Source organism: Homalodisca vitripennis, chromosome 2, assembly GCF_021130785.1.
Source record: "Homalodisca vitripennis isolate AUS2020 chromosome 2, UT_GWSS_2.1, whole genome shotgun sequence".
Lineage (NCBI taxonomy): Eukaryota > Metazoa > Arthropoda > Insecta > Hemiptera > Cicadellidae > Homalodisca > Homalodisca vitripennis.
Window position 1 is genome coordinate 64689036 of NC_060208.1, and position 18040 is coordinate 64707075.

An 18040-nucleotide genomic window follows, 5' to 3' on the forward strand; every position below is an offset into this window, starting at 1 on the left:
TAGTTGCACCACAAAGACAGACGATCCTTTTCAAGCTTATGAAAAATTTTGGTATAGTCAACATTGGCCATCTAATCATGGAGGAAATAAGCATGGTGGGACGAAATTTAAAGTCCATATAAACAATATAGGTAATTTTTAATATCTATAGGCTAGAAATACATATTCTTCTATTACGATTCTTATCGTGGTCTCAGTAGAGGTTAGCATAACCAATTGGAAGAATTTCCTAATAAATTTAAAATGCCATTGTCTTTCTCTCCTGTAATAGACTGAACACTCACTATCATTGAATCACTGAATACTTGCCAATAGTGATATGCCTGTCTATCCAGAACCTTCAAGATGACCTACATTCATTGACAATGTTAGGAATGCGAGGTCTACTACACCGTCATAGCTAAGGCTCATGTTCCCAACAAGGGCATTCTCATGCAGGTATTTATCGAGAGTGCCAAAAGAGGTAAGATGATGCATATATGTTTTGTTTCCCAGGAAGCAGTAAGGGTTACTCGGTTTTTGAGAAAACTACGCACTGGAATGATTTCATTATTTTACTATTCTTTAAAACTATTAAGAGTTTTGAATTGTCAATTCAATTTATTTGCTTACATAATTTGTAAACTTTTTACTACTATAATGAAATTTAATGCAGTTATTGATGAACTAGAGAGGCAAAAGCCCATAATCAGCTTTATTTTATCTATCCGCTTACATATTCATTATATAAACCTTTAATGCATATTAGGACATGTGCACATGCAGAGATGACCTAACAGAAGGAAAATATAAAACCCTCCAAGGTATACTCCGAAGACATGGACTGGGAGGCCTTGAAGAATCAAGTGAATGTTTCCTTAGTAACAGAAATGTATTGGTTTATTTTAGCACTCCTGTTTTTAAATGAAAACATGAGTTTAAGAATCTTTAAACGAGTAATATTTAGGTATCACATATTTTACAGAATAATAGTTTGACGCGGATTTAACAAATATAAAATGGGTAATGTCAGAAATTATTTGGATGACTACTCATCTTTACTTCATATCATCGATGTGGAGTTTTATGAAGTAAAGTGCGTTTTTGGCTGAGACAGATATTTATAACTATCAAGAGCTATGACTGTAGGTGTGATATCGTGGAGTAACACTCAATAGGTGTTAACCTATTCAGAAGTACAATTAAGTCATGAAAGGTGTATAGGGCAAACTGGGAGTTATTTGGTGAATAAAAAAGGTGGCTATGGTTGAAAGACGTAGGCATAATGTACTTCAATGGTGTAATGCATGTACTGTTGGTTCTACAATTTTATATAGTTAAAATGTCTATGAAATATATTTATAATATAAATTAACAGTGTATAAAATAACAAACTGAGTTACTTGTCCTATATACACATTTTTAGAACAACATTATAATACATTATTCCTAGTCTTACAATCATCGCCACCTTTTTTATTCACCAAACAACTCCTACACATAGCACACATATAAATTATGAAGGATTTTTGCATTAAATTTCTTGCTTTACAATACATTTATTACAGCATTTATATTTTTGCATTACAAGGATTTTTTTATTGTCATTTTTCAATATAGAAAAAAAAACTTAACAGTAATACATCTATACCGGAGTATGTGCAGAATTTTATGATGGCAAGCCTGATTCTGCATGAGTATTTGGGGGATATTGTGTTTTGTGGTTATTTTTATTTACTCGTAAACCAATTGTTTAACCGTGCAATCCGCAACGTTATCAAAATAGATACATTTTTGTAGTGACGCGACAGCTCAATGTTACTATCCAAACAGTACAGCTGTAGTACTAGAATGTGGACTGTCACTTTCCTTATCAGCCTTATGTTACTACGTTACGTTTTCTCAAGTTTTATATAAACTTTATATCTGTTCAAATTTTATTATCTATTTTTTGTTTTTACAATTCTCAGGTTATTGTGTGAACATTTATTTATTACATTTTAAGGTTACTGAAAATAAGGCGGATTGCCTAGTTACCAGAAGCGAACTCTCTAGAGATGGTACCCACTTCAACCGTGAAGGTACATGTCGCTTGGACACACTGTTCGTGACGTCATGCGTAGTGATGTCTCGCGGAACTTTCGAGAGGAGTCTATCCTTGATCTTTGCCTTGTTATCGTATCGGGTCGAGTGTCTTGTTGGCAGCGAGGAGCGTTCTCATGTCTCAGGAGACTAGCCGCGAGAGGGGAGGGTTGGAATTCCTCACCTCGGGGTAACACAGTTGTACAACACAGGTATTTGTGAAAAGAGATCAGTTGTGCGCGAATTGTTTGTCCGAACGTTTTTTGTGTTAACGAACACTGGAATCATGTGATACGTCCTCTGAGAATTATCAAATGCCAGGGTACGCAATGCTGCGTAGTGACCGCAATACAGCCAGGTGGCGCCGCCACTTATGTCAGAGACGCCATTTTATTTGAGCAATATGTTGTCTCAGAGTCTGTGGCACCTGTATTTAAAACCTGTGTGTAATAATAATTGTGAAAGGACTAGTAGTTTTTTGTGTATACAGATCATCTGTAATGTAAATATACCTGTCTTTAGACTCTGTTTCACTGTCTATTTGTGGATTTAGCTATTAAAGTGAAATCGGTCATGATGATTGGAAATACCAACTTCGATAATCTAATTCATCAAAGAACCGAAAAGAGTGACAAAAAACTCGGCCACAGTAAAAAAATTAACTTTTATCAAAGCAGCAGAAGTTGATGTATAATCAGCCATAAATAAAATAAAATATAGAGCAGTTGGTAACGACGAGATCCCTATACAGGTGAAGGCCGTCAGTCCTTATGCACTTGAAGCAGAATTCACCTGATAAATTAATCTTTAATGAATGGTAAATTCCTTGAAACCTTGGAGCATTACTTACCTGATAAATGACTATTAAAAGGAATGGTACATTCCCTGAACACTGAAAAAGGAGCATAGTGATTGCATTGCCTAAAGTAACCAGACAACGGTTACAACCGATTACCATTTACTTTCCATGAATTCATTTTAGTTTAAGATTTGATGTTATTGTACCATATAATATTTATCACTTTTGTCATCCAGTGGAGTTATATAATATTAAGTATTCTGGTTCCGTTATGCCCAATTTCAATCTGAAAAACAATATAGAACTGAGAATACGCTTGGACAATAAAGGCATTTTATTATTACTACTTTTAAGAATCCGACAGAATATAATGGAAGACTCTATCCACTGAATGTAACTTTTTGCTGGCTTATTAAAATTTTTCTGCCTTTTCATCTTTTTACCCCAATGTCATTAGGGTTTCTCCTTGACTTAATATTATTCTATTACAAATATCTACAAAGTTCATATGATCTTTCTATCCAGCGTTTTCCATAGGTTTAGACGGATTCTCTAGAAGTTATATCAATTTCGGACACACAACCACATTACTAAGAAAGACTTTCTGGGTTTGTAATAATGAAAAAACTTATCAGACTTTATCAATAGGATAAATCTTATTAGTCATTAGTACTGAAACGGAGAAGTACATGATATTTAAATATAGAGTATAGAGTATCGAGTTTGTCACTAATTTAGAAAATGTACTTTGTTTTAGTGTCGAATTTAGTTACTGCTAATATAAAACGCCAGCCACGAGGATAAAGAACAAGTTTAATAAAACAATACAACAAATGCTGAACAAAAAAAAAAAAAAAAAAAAAACCAATACAAGTCTTTTGAAGAAATTGTTAAGCAATTGGATTGACATTATACCTCCTGTCCACTTCGGCACCCTTAGCAATGAACAGTTTAGAAACAATCCTGGAACACAAAAATATATATTCAATTCTTGGTTTGCGGTTCTGTATCTGCTATGGGACACTGCAGGTAGGCCGGTCACATATTGTGATGTAACAATTATGGTAAAATGTGTATTAAATTTAGTAATATATCAATATAAATAAAATTATATGAATAGTAAAATCGTCTGTTTGCACGATGAATGGAGGAACGCTGAGTAACGTCACAAAAAAGTACTATTTTACATAGTTTTTGGATCTACGATTGTTTACCTCCTAAACCCTGCACTTGCGTGTTGCTGGCATCCAGTCAAGGGCACGGACTCACGAGTAGCAAGTTGCCCCGCTGTGTTCAGTCATGGCTGTGTTGGCGAGACTTGCGGTTCTGTATCTGCTATGGGACACTGCAGGTAGGCCGGTCACACATTGTGATGTAACAATTATGGTAAAATGTGTATTAAATTATGTTCACACACGATACATATAGAATTGATTATTAATTCAAATTGTTCATTTACAAAAATGAGGATACTGTATTGATTTCAATATTGTGCTGTAATTTCAGAAATTTACTTTTCATAAATTAATGTTGATGACAAAAACGACGCTACACAGTTGTAGATAATAACTATGCGATAAATATTGTAAGTAATTGAACATAATTGAAAGGTACATAATTTATATTTTGTAATGTATATTTGCAAACTGAATAATAATTTTATCTTTTAATATGAACCAAAAAAGTCAGTTATTATAACAAACTTAATACAATATGCTTTTGAATTTATTTGGACAAGGATTGTTTATATTTTCTGAATATTTTTAATTGTAATGTTTTTCCAAACAAACTGTGAGATTTAAGACATCTACTTAAGACTGAGCAACTTGTTATAAAAGGAGAGACAATCCAACCAATAATTTGTTTAAATAATATAATATTTATTTTAGTAGAGTATTTATAATATTTACACTCCTATAGTTAACTATTTTGGACAATGAACTGCAGATCTAATGTAAACCACATATTGCAAGACACATACAAAATTATCTTATAACATTCCTAATTGACGATTATATGGTTAGAGAGAGTATTCGCTAAAATTGTTACACTCTTTTTATTAACTGATAGTCCTATTGCCTGAAACAGTGAGTGTTTTCAGTATATACATGTTTGAATCATAAAAAGTAACATCTGTGTGGTGTAGTGGTAGCACGCTTACCTAGAGGAAGCGGAAGAAATTCGAGTCTCGGCGGTTAAATCTTTTGTGATAGAATATTTATTGAAGTTATAACACACACACACACACACACACACACACACACACACACACACACACACACACACACACACACACACACACACACACACACACACACACACACACACACACACACACACACACACACACACACACACACACACACACACACACACACACACACACACACACACACACACACACACACACACACACACACACACACACACACACACACACACACACACATATATATGTATATATAGCAGCAGCCTTACACATACTTGATGTTGACGAGTGCATAAAATAGAGATAATTAATTGTCTTTTTGCTAAACCTGTCATACTTTTTATTGCAAATCTAATTAATGGAGCTATCAACAGTATTACTAATAGCATCATGAATGTTTAAAATATTCAAATTATGCAATATAAACTATCTGGTACTGCCTACCTCTTTTAAGTATGTACGAGTAGTTGAGTATAGAACGCTATGAAGTCAGTTATACGCAATAATAGTGGAGGAGACGAAGGAGAAAATGGCAGCAATCCTGCTGATGTGTTTGAGATTACACAATATCCTGTATTTTTCCACCTTGTGACAGATCAAACGAGGAGTTAATACTATAATTAGTAATAGTGGAAGTAATTTATTGTGTTTTAGTAAGCTTTTTGTAACATTGATCTCGGCTTGTAGAACATATATTATAGTTCCCTAGTTACATGTCAAAATTGTATTTCCTACATTTAGAAAGTTTATTATCAGGTGTTTCTTCTTTTGTTTGTTTATTTTATATTATTCTGTGTATGTTTTTTTAAGTGTACTTGACAAAGTTGTAATACAACGAAATATTGTACATTAAACAATTGTAGTTTTCTTTTGAAACTGATCTAAGAGATTATATATATATATAAACCTGTTATTAAATTTATTCTGTACTAGCAGTCATCCGTGCCTTCGCATGCATTTTTCCAAATCCAAAGAGCAGTCTACTTAGCCAAAGCATTTATGATGGAATATGATGAAGTGCTATCATGTTTTTCTAGCAGAAGAGGCACTTACCTGATACTTTTACACATTTCAGTGTCCATGGTTAAGAGATTCAATAGTTAATATAATGTTTATTGGTTCTTATGACATTTCCGACCACACTGTTACAAATAAAGATCTCTGAAACTTCGGACAAAAAGTCTATTTATAGCCTTTGTACATTGATAAATTAACTTTCAGTCTAACATATTTCCACAGAAATAGTTCAGTCGGTCTTGTTACCCACAATGCAGATACCAACAGAAAAAAAACTTTGATACAAAGTTATGAACTTCGGCCCATGCAATTTACTTCTGACCTAAGATATCTAAGATATGTGTCCCAATAATGAAAATATATTTAGAGTTGCCATTGGCACCGTACGCAATTGTTTAGGCATTGCACGTGTATGGGCACTTTTGGTTCGAGTGGCTTTTATATTTGAAGCCAGTTTTGAGTTTACCTTGTAGTCGCGATAAAGTTTATATTTCTGGTCATTGTAATCTACTCTGGTCTCAGTATTTTTTTATAGACGAAGTTGCCTAGTTTTTCTATCAAGAAAATATGTATACATATACAGTTCTGAGAAGCCTAATTTTGACAAAAGACAATTAACTGGGTTTATTGACTCTCTTTACATTTATAGTAAAAGTTAGGTAATAACTTTTCCTGTAATATCTACAATACGGAACTGACCAAGCACTGTATGCTTAATATCATGTACTTTTTACTAAAACATTTAATTTTCATATCTGGAGATTTTCTCACACTGTGCTCCTACGGTTGCAGAAAAGGTTGAAATGCTCTCACACTATAAATGTAAACAAATTGAAAATAGCGTTAAACATATAATTGCAAATTTAATGCATTAAACATATGGTTGTGCTATCAGAAAATGTGTACATAAAAGTTGATTACATTTAACAGGTTATTTCAATTGATAAGTATTTTATGCTCTAATGCAACTTTAGAGACCAAGATGGGATCTTCGCTATTTTAGAGACCTGAGGAGCCTAGCCAGAAGGGACTTTAGAAATAAAGTCTTTACCCTTACCAGGGACGGTGAGAATGTGAATTTAAAATTTCAGTACAATCGGTTGAATAGTTTACGCGTAAAAGCGTAACAAACAACAAACTCACTTTCTTATTTTTAACATACTTAGCAATTATCCACAGCTTCGCACAAGATTCTTTCAAACTATTGAGAGAATTCTATTCAAAAGGGCGTAACGTTCTTATTAAAAGAGCTTATGATGTAATATTACGGAATACTATGAAAGTTTTGAGACAGAAGTAGACATACCTCGCACTGATTATTTCAGTGTCCATGGTTAGTAACTTCAAAAGTAAAATCAAATGTTTACTTGTTGTAATATCAGACTTTGCGTGCGTATAAGCGTGGATTTATGGTTCGAATCAATTACATTTCTTACCATACAGCTGAGTTTGCCTGCCATAATGTCTTTATCAAGAAAATATATACATATAAAGGTCTCGGAATTCTGCTTTGGTCAAAAGGTTTCAACTATCAGTCGTTGTAAGTAACTTCCAGTCTAAGATATGTCCAGTGCCTTAGAGACATGTTAATGGCCAAATACACTATAGAACTAACAAAGCCATTATCCATCCATGATAAGTCTTAGCCTGAACTGCACAGAGATCCTCTTGAAAAAACAAACCTGTTTTGCCGCGCCAGAATGTTTGTGCCGGTGGTCAAGAAACAAGTTTGAATCGTGGGAAGTCTAGTACCGTCGCCATGACCTTTATCGTTCACATTCCAAAAATATAACTTGCTGTCAAACAAAACCCACAACGCGTTCGTCTAACTTGTGCGTTAATATAGTCTAAGCTTATTAGATTTTCCGATTTTTCAATCGTATACCACTTGGTATTGATCCATTCAATGTACTTAATGTTATGCACTTTTGTCTCTGTTTGTATTAAGTTGTATATAATATATAAATTAATATTTTTTATAAGTATATATTTGAAAAATGTACTTTAACTTGAGAAGGAAGTTTAAAACACTTTACGACTACTAGTTTAAACATTATAAACCAGTACAGTAAAAGTTCAACATAACCATAATAAGTAAAGCGAGAACATTAAACTCTAAAAACGAACTGTGGGGTCAAGCTAAAATAAAAAAATAGAATTGTAGCGTATTTAGATTAAATTGAAATTAGATATTTCAGCTATCCGGTCCAAAAAACTTAGAAGCTAATTTTGTTTAATAGGTGTATTGGGTAACGCGTTCAATCAGAGCTTCTGCGAGACGACCTATTACATTAATGGCTGTAGCGTTCCAATACCTTTGCAACTACTTGTTATTATCTAGTGAGGAAACTGGTTTCAGACAAACAATTTTTTAAGGACTATTATAATGTCGTGTGTTTGTTTGTGTGTGTGTGTGTGTGTGTGTGTGTGTGTGTGTGTGTGTGTGTGTGTGTGTGTTTTGTGAGCGCACAACTGCACACATGATGTTACGTTTAATTGTTACCGTGATCCCTTCTAACATACACTCCTTAATTGGTTATTTCGAACAATACGGTAAAGAGTTTTTTGTATATGCATTTTCGTTAATAATACTCTTTTAAAGGTGGTGCAATTTTTTTGGTTTTTGCGATCACTTTTGTACGTTAAAATAATTGTCCATTAAAATAACATTCCTCAATACAAAAAAGCAGCAAAGAATAGTTTGACCACTATGTGAAATTACAGGCATTGAAAGTTGGAAATTTAGATAATTTACAATAATGCCTTATTAAAATCGATTGAAGATAAAATTTGAAATATTTGCAGTACATACAAAATAGTGCAATAGCGATCAAATAGATCCCATTTTCATGTTACCGTGTGAACATGTGGGCTGGACAGGAACTACGTTTTCTAATAAACTGGGGAAAGTGCTTTTGGCATTGAGCTGTCACGGAAGGTTACACGTTTACCGCTTGATAAATATTCATCCATAAATATTCACCAGACGGATATATATGTCTTTATTTTAATAAAGTAAAGGCTACCTTATTGAATTAATATTTGGCAATATAACTATAAATGAATATTTTAAGAAAATTTGAGATTTAGTCTTACACCTAGTTTTGTTAGGGCACTTACAACTATGGATAAAACTCATTTAGTATTTAAATATTGCTAAATGTTAATAAAAACACTACTTTCCCAAATTGTTTATTTTGTTTTGAACGAAGCCTTTCGAAACCAAAGGTTTCATCTTCAGGCAACTCCACAAATAAATATTTACATATCGTTTGTTACATTTAATACTAAAATAACATATGGTGTATATATGCAAATACAAAAATTTTAGAAATATTTCAGCCAGTATGAAAAATTAGATTTGACTACAGTTTAATTTTTGAATAAATTGAGAAAAAAGAAGACAGGAATTTTCAGTAGGGACCTCTTCATTGTTCATGAGGATTTCTTTATTATTTTTTCTTATTCTATATTTCATTATTTTTTAATTATTTAGTATTATTCTATAAATACTCGTAATAGTTTTTATGCTAAATTTTAAGTTGTAAAACTCAGTATGCCTTTAGAATTTTGCAAATACATGGCTGGAAAGAAATCTCACTACTTACCGCCCGCCCTAAGCATTTCGAACCAAGTCTGAGCTACCACGGGTTCAAATTCCATTTATGATCAGATCAGATAGTCTTCACCTCTACTGTTCAAATATAATATGAATATACTCAGTCTGTTATTCTAATATTTTCTCGTTGCCATCATGCTCACCCATAAGACAAATGAAAAATATTTGCTGATACTGAGCCAAATCCAATGACATACACCATTATATCGAAATTATTGTTTTCTATATAGAAATGAAGCTGCATGTAAAATATAAAGTATACAGATCAGTTCGAATTCGAGGTATTGCGCGGACAGACATACATGAAGTTTGACCAGCCCCTATAGAGAAAAACTTTCGCTAGAGCTCAGTCAATAGCTATGTGTATTTATATTCTAAGCACTATGTATTCAAGCCTGGATTATACTCTTCATTTTTCATCGTACCAAAAACTTACAATAAATACTTATCTTTATGCATGTGTAATTTATCTAACGCGTTTGGGTGTCATAAAGCTCAAGGTGATACGGTCGACTCAAAACAATTTTGAATGAAAAGTCAATCATGTGACAAACCGTTTAATACCTTATTATTATTCTGAAAATAATAGTGCAATGAAAACCAAAACAATTACTATGAAAAAAAAGTTCAGAAACAACTTGAAATTTGTTAGAAGAGACTGTTCACACATAGTTTAGTATTATTTTATTTCTTAAATCGGTTGTAAAACTAAAAAAAAACTCAAGACGAAAGACAGGCTACAAGGTCGGTGAGTGTATTAAAGATAACCGGCTAAGGAGGTTATTTTAAATAAAATGACGTAACTCTTGAGCGCGTCCTTTCAGCTGGCTACCAGACTCATTTACACGAAACATAAAATATAAAAGGAAAAAAATTCCTTCAACATTATTTTATATGGTTTGGTCCTTTAATTCCTTTAAGTTAATTACAAGTTTTATTATACTTAAATTCACATTTACTACATATTTTATGACTTTTATACATGATATATCACCAAATATATTAATATGGATGGACATAGGTCAATCTGGCGGACATTGGGTGTGGATGTTCTATGTTAATATAGAAGGCTGTTGCCGACTTTGCAATTCAAGAGCTGTAAACCATTGGGATGTTCCCGATGATCGAAACGTGATACGAGTGCATATTGTCATATTTTTGCTCGCGGCCTCCCTGAAGTTTCATTCGTCGTGGCTGATCAGCCTATTATGACAAGTTTATAACATGAAGAGGTGGGACCAAAGTTTACTGATCGATAAAACAGCTAAACATTCAAGATCACCCATTGCACACACATTATCGAATGGTTTGGAGTTAATTTTTCATGAAATAAATCCTTAGTTGGCCTTTTTAATAGTACACGATTTTATGAATCGTGAACAACAAAATTAAAAAGTTTTTTTTTTTAAAAGGAGAGGCCGATCCCCTTTTAAGCTTTATTCTGTCCGTCCTCATGGGCCACTGGCCTGTGCGAGGATCTTATCAAACAGAATAAAGGGGAGAGTCGATACAGTACGAGGTTGATTGTACTGATAAAAAGTGCAACGGTCACATACAGGATTTGAACCTGCGCTATCTCTAACTCAGACCCAAAGTCCAACGACTTAGACCGCTCGGCCATCGGCACTCAAGTGTTATACATAGTTAACACTTGAGTATATGGAATGCAATTTCCAGAAGGTGAACCCATTTTAAAAGATATATTGACGTTACAGCTCCATGCTAGGTTGTTTCCCACCCAAGTTATAATATCAAACTATGCTATGTCCTGTGTTTATTTGTATTGAAAACAACGCAAACGGAGACATTTACTATAACTTAACTGAAAACATTACTAAACTGAGGAAAATGTAGGCAATGGATGCTCTCTAGGGAAGAATAGGCTGATAATATGGAGAAACTAAGTCTAAAAATAATGCGACTTGTTTGCCACTTACATCATTTTTGTCCCTGTGTCCATTCCCTGTAATATCAGTTAGGCTAACCAGCTTAATGGGTAACGTGTTGAATCTGTTATCAAAGGGTCGCCCGGTTCTGTCGTACTCAGGTAGTTCACCTTGTCTAATCGATCAGTATCCGGAAGGCAAGAGAATGTTGAAAAGATAACGGATCCCATTATGTCGCTACTTTTCCTGCCGTATGGCAATAATGTGAGGTTTTCAAACATTAAGCGTTGTTTGTACGTTCTTAAAAGAACACCTATTTGGTTAGAGTTAAAATAATAGTTGAAATATATTAAAAAGTGCAGAGTTCCTTATAGTTGCAATTTGGATCCTTAAATATTTATGTTAAACATCTCACACTTTTAGTGGAAATGTTTAACTACACTTACACATATCAAATTTACCTTTTGAAAAACATTTATTAGGGACAGTTTTTAGAGCATCTTCAATATGTTTTTCATTATTAAAAATCTTGTTGCTTCAGGCATTATAATTAATTATCGACCTAAAAAGTGTTTATAATCAATCCACACATGTCTTTAATAACTTAATACAGTTAAGAATACACAAAATATTTAATCACTTCGAAAACTTATAGTTGATAAAAAAGAATATATATAGTATCTCCATCTTAAAAAATATTGTAAACATACTTACTAAAATATTTGCAAGAAACAACATGAAAAAAGCTGTTTGAACAGTAAATATAAAATTGTGATAACTCAATGAATTAAAAAATTACCATTTAAAAGAACATATTATTTAATTTTATGATGAAGCAAATGGATAAATAAGAAATATATAACGTAAATAAACATGATAGTATTTACAAATATGTATTTGTAAACATATAAAAAGAAATATTTGTAGAATTTGTATGTTTTGTTGTATATTTTTGTAGTTTAGACTATTTAGTCTAAACAACAAGTACATAAATTGTTATCAGTACGATTAGTAGATTCGCATATGACCATGACCGCTTGACCATTCAATGTCAGTGAAAGTGAGTAGAACGTGTTTTACAGATCATGCCCGCCGTTATTTCTACGTTATTTCATATTTGGCACAAAAACAATATATGGATTCAACCTGGAACGGGTTAAAAATGTAAAGTTTTTGACAATTACGACAACGAATAATGAGACTACATAATGATGCTATTAAAATATATTTGATATAGCAGTATTCTTGGATATTGTTTCAATTTTCAGCAGGATTTGGGTATTGGTTTTCGACTAGCATTCTAAGTTATCGATGAATACTGATAAATTGAACTCAATGACTCTTTCAAAGAATAAGTTTTGTATGAATTATATTGTAAAATATGACTATGTTGATACGGAGCTTTGTTGTAAAACATTTCATATGATATTAGATCATTACTAAGTTTATATAAAAATATATTTGATACAGTTAGAACTTGAGATTTCAATGGATAGGATATACCATAAGAATTTTCATATTGTTATAAGTAATTTTTCATTTATTTAAAAAAAGTTAAAGAAAGATGCCCAACATCTTTGGATGGACCATACAAGGAATTCCTAAATTTGGTTTCATATCTGAATATGTCAAGAATGATAGAAATGGATTCTCTTTTCTCACTTCCAGAAATACTAGAACTCTTAAAGAAATAGTTAAAATATTTATGTCATCGGTCAACAAAAAAATGCATTTAAAGTGGGCATTTTCAGCCTCTTTGTGATGTTGGCTGAACTGATATAACTATTACTTTTTGCAATGATTGTGTTATTAAGCGTGTCGTGCTGAAAACCTAAGATTGTGAAAGTATTTCTCATAATTTAGGTATTTTCAACCCTTTTACTGCCCTACGATCTCGATACTCAATAAAATTAATACTCAATAATGAACTACTCATTCCATTTTCAGTGGGTACTCCTGTATCAAATTAACGGTTAAGTAAACTGAGTTGTTAAAAGTGTAAATTGGCTATTGCTGTACGGATGTGAATAGGTACCGGTATATGTTTTGTACATACATATATACAACATCTATCACATAGTTTCTTACAGACTTTTCGTCTAGAATATCACGAATAGCACGTAAACCTTTAAACTTTGATGTTCCAGAAGCGGATTCTAAGCGTTATGTGTGGACACCACATAACCTTATTTAAGAGCATACTAGTCATTATTGTTGTTAGTACTGTGTTGCTGCGGTTGGGTTTCAGTTAGCATAAATTTGTTTTCCAATCAACTTTTTATTGGAATTTAATCAAACAAAACGTTTTCCTCAAATTACATTTGTAGCAATGAAAGTTTATTTTGTGAATGTAATAAAACAATTATTTACGCACAGTATTATAAATATATTTCTTTCTACAACCATTCTACTGCTACTAACGTGAGATTTCTTGTTTTTGATATTCTAATTGGAAAGCTATTGCAATTTTAATATTATGAACCAGTAAATGAGCACGCTAAGAAAGCTTAAACGAGTAATCGTCTTTGTGGAACACACTGAATTTATATATCCAATTTTACTAGTTTCCTATGGATCACACACAAAATTAAAAACAAATTAACAAAAATCAAACAAAATAATAAAATAACATTAATTAATAATGCAATTTTGAAGTATATTATTATTTTTAATTATTAATAAAATAATAAATTAGACATATTATCACTTTCCCATCCTGCATCGTTACACGAAGCCCTGAGCGGGGACAGTAATGAACTCTAGAATTAGTAATAGGTAAATAGCAATATCCAATTATAATGTTGTCTTGTTATGAAAAACCGAGAAGGTTGTGAAACTATTGCGTAAGCAAGGAAATGTCCCTAACAGTTTTGTGATCCTTCCGGGTATAAAAACATTAAAAGCTGCATAAGTACTTAAATGCAAACGTAGGTTTTACACAATGGTCTACGTTGCTTGTAAATTTGATATTTAAAAGATTTAGTGCTTAATGTGATCTTAGAACATCACTAAATAAATTCTTAAGAAGCAACTGATTTAAAGGACTTGTATTTTGTTACAATTATTCGCAAATTTCTTTACAACAAGTATTATATTCAGGGTGCCTCGCCCTCATGTTGGTCGCAATTGAGGTATAAACTGACAAGCAATTATGGTCTCTCGTAACACATCCGGTGTGATTTTGAAAACTATATTTCTGTATAATCAGGCTATCATTTCAATTCACACTTAAACTGTCTTTGACCTTCAACCTTTAATTGTCTTGAATGAGTTTATTACAACCGTTGAAATCCGACTGAGAAGAATGTTTTTTGGTAAATGCAATTATTTTAAAGCCTAGGAAATAATTTTCGAAAATGTAATAAAAACATTTTCCCACTTTTTAGGCTTTAAGGTTCTTTTAAACAAAAATTTGTCTTATAACCATACAAAAAGAAGGTGGCTATGAAAAAAAAATTGTTAAGATGGTTAAAGTAATATTCAAAATTTTGAATATCCTTTCACTCCGGAAGCAAGTGCAAGTAGAGGTCTCTTCACATCCTTATTTTAAGTGATAAAATCTCGTTGTTGAGTTGTGTGTGTTAAATTATGTATGTATATACATACATAAGGATATATATATATCCTCCAATCAGTCCAAGAAAGTATTTTGATATGTATTGTGACGATTGCACATAAATATTTCAATCCGTTTGGAATATATATCCTGGCGTATCAGGAATTAATATACACCCTGTAAATATATATGTATTTGTGTGTGTGTGTGTTCATTGCTATTGTTACTTTCTCAAGTACACTGTATAAACATACACTGAATAATTTGTCATGGCAGGGAGATGGCCCGCAAGGATTCAGAAAAAAATCTAAAACTAGATTATAGGTCGAGTAGTACATCAAATTAGAGGTATCTATTAGAAGAGTACAATGCCGCAAATCCGACATGAAAAAGTTTAATTTTTAAAAATTACGCTGGTTTAAAGTTTGAAACATTCACAATTTATAGGTACTGTTTTATTTGATTTAATATTCTTGTCTTGGCTGAAGTTGTGAAATTTAAACTTAGTAAATGAATACTGGACCTAAGAAATAGTTTTTAAGGTAGTTATTGACTCTTCACATTCAGTTGAGGATGGTCTACAAGGAGTTTAACAACAAATTTTTACGTAAGCATAGCCCAGAATTTGCATTATTTGAAATTTGTTGGCCGTCCTGCATGGCATGTGAAGATTGGGTGCCTAGATGTAAGGAACATGTTGGTTAGCAGTTATCAGTGTAGGTTCTACTCGAAGGTAGCCAGCTAGAAGGACACCCCTGGAGCAAACAATAAAGTTAATTTCTGTTCTAAAACATTTAACTGATAAAGACACCAGACACTTATCTTTCTTATAGAAAATCATATAAAATGTTTATAATAATGAAATTTGTCATGATTTTAGGAATTAAATAAACTATTTGGTATAAAATAATCCGTACACGAGTATAATACATTAAATAATAGAACTATAAAAAGTACCTTAAGTTAGAGCACATTCTCGCATTCAGTTGACAAAAGGGACCAGTGAGAATTTTTATACCACATTTTACTCATTAAAGATTTTCTGAAAATAAAATGTTAGCTTTAAAATTTAATCCTTAGTAGCTAGAGAGTTCCACATCTCATGATATGTTCTTGAAATAAATGTATTTAGACTAAATATTTTTTAAAGTAATTAAGCATTTTTTGAGTTGTTGCTTTATAACCAAACTGCGTTATGTGTGTTCTAAAACAAAAGAATTAATAAAAGAACACAAAATAAAGTTTTTTATTAGAAAATGCTCTAATAAAAACAAACTAAACTTCTTCAAAGGATAAAAACACTGATGATTGAGGACGATTGTGAAATTAATAATATAAAGGTATTACTCATGAATGGAATTACTCAAAGCACAATAACGAATTCAGTTTACAAAAGGACCAATGAGAATTAATATGTAAGCAATTATGGACATCGTTAAGGAATGATGCATAGCATGGTAGAATTAGATATTACAATAAATTTCCTTGGCTGATATAAAGCCGGTCATATATTTGGCGCTGGCTCCATGAATTTGCATCAATTCATAATTCATGAGTTATTTGGGACTTAGTAGCCCACTGAAATTCTACGCTAAGTAAATACTAATTTACATATTTGTGACCAGGGGGAGATGTCATCGACGACATGATTCCCAGCTTCATGTCCCGGATGACGGAGGTGCGCGAGGTGCTGCTGCCCGTGCCCGAGGACAACCTGAAGGAAGGCCTGCATCGTGCTGGCAGTTTCTTCATCCCTCTGGACTCGGAGACGGAACTTTGCCGCAATCACAGCAGGATCACTTTTGATAGCTTTCTCAACTTTGATTTGTGGGCCCTAAGGAGTAAGTTACTTCACTGGTTATTTACCGCCCTTAGCTTCCTATACTGGGTATTAAATAAAATGTGTATTACCATTTTCGATAGGAATTTTTGTAAAGATTAACATAATATGTATATAGATATTTTTTAAGGGTTTCGTCAAAAGTCTTAGCATGTTCTTGGGAAAAACATTGCAATAGAATATGTTGAAACTTCACCTAATATTATGGACTTTAATACCCAGACTAGAATTTCTATGGTTCATATTGCAACAGGAAATAGTAAATCTTCTATGGTAATCACTTTCCGTTAGGCAATTAATTAAAACAGTGATCGATTATTCATTTTATATTTTAATTTTAAAGTCACATATATTCAACTAAAAGAAAGGCTTTTTCCTTATCCTGGAAAATATATATGTAATTTTAGTCACAGACCTATAATATAACCTGAATGCAGGAAAAATTGTAAGCATTTAGTAATTCCACAAGGACGCATAGGCTTCTAAAATGTTATTTCGGAAATTTCCCAACTTTTCTGACAAAAAAAAAAAAAATAAAAAAGGGGTTTGTTAGTAAAAATTTTGTAAAATCTTACTAATACTTTCAAAAAAACATTCGATATTAACTACATATCAACAACCCACCATGATATTTATAGCCTTAATACTTACTGAAAATATACATAAATGTTATTCAAACTATTATTTTGTTTTAATGTAGATGATGATATGTACTATTCTGTTTTATTAAGGATCTGTTTTCCCCGTTGAAGGAAACTCCATAATTTTCGGTAGCGTTAGCCTCTGGGTCTTGGACATTGATATCTTCCAGGAATTTTTCAATTATTTTTCGGTACCAAAAACTTCTTGTGTGGAATAATAATCTCCTACATTCCTAGTTCCTTTAAAGGTCAGGTTTCATATAGACTCTCTAGGGATACTTAAACATTTGAGGTTTTTGAGCTTAAAACACTCAGTTTTCGAAAAATTCAGACAGGAAAGCCTAGTTATATGGTTCATTAATTTTAACCTTAAGTTATTTGTTATTTTTATAGGAGTATTTAGCTTTCTGAG

General features: G+C 32.3%; 1 protein-coding gene across 1 annotated transcript in view; it reads left to right on the forward strand.

Moving 5' to 3' along the window:
* The first annotated feature begins 4105 nt into the window (after positions 1–4105).
* Positions 4106–18040, forward strand: part of LOC124354083 (nose resistant to fluoxetine protein 6-like) — a 46964-nt gene continuing 33029 nt past the window's right edge. Inside the window, exons 1-2 of the mRNA XM_046804287.1 lie at positions 4106–4211; positions 16773–16988. Of these exons, the coding sequence (XP_046660243.1) occupies positions 4160–4211; positions 16773–16988 (268 nt within the window). The 5' untranslated portion in view covers positions 4106–4159. The remainder of the gene's footprint in view (positions 4212–16772; positions 16989–18040) is intronic.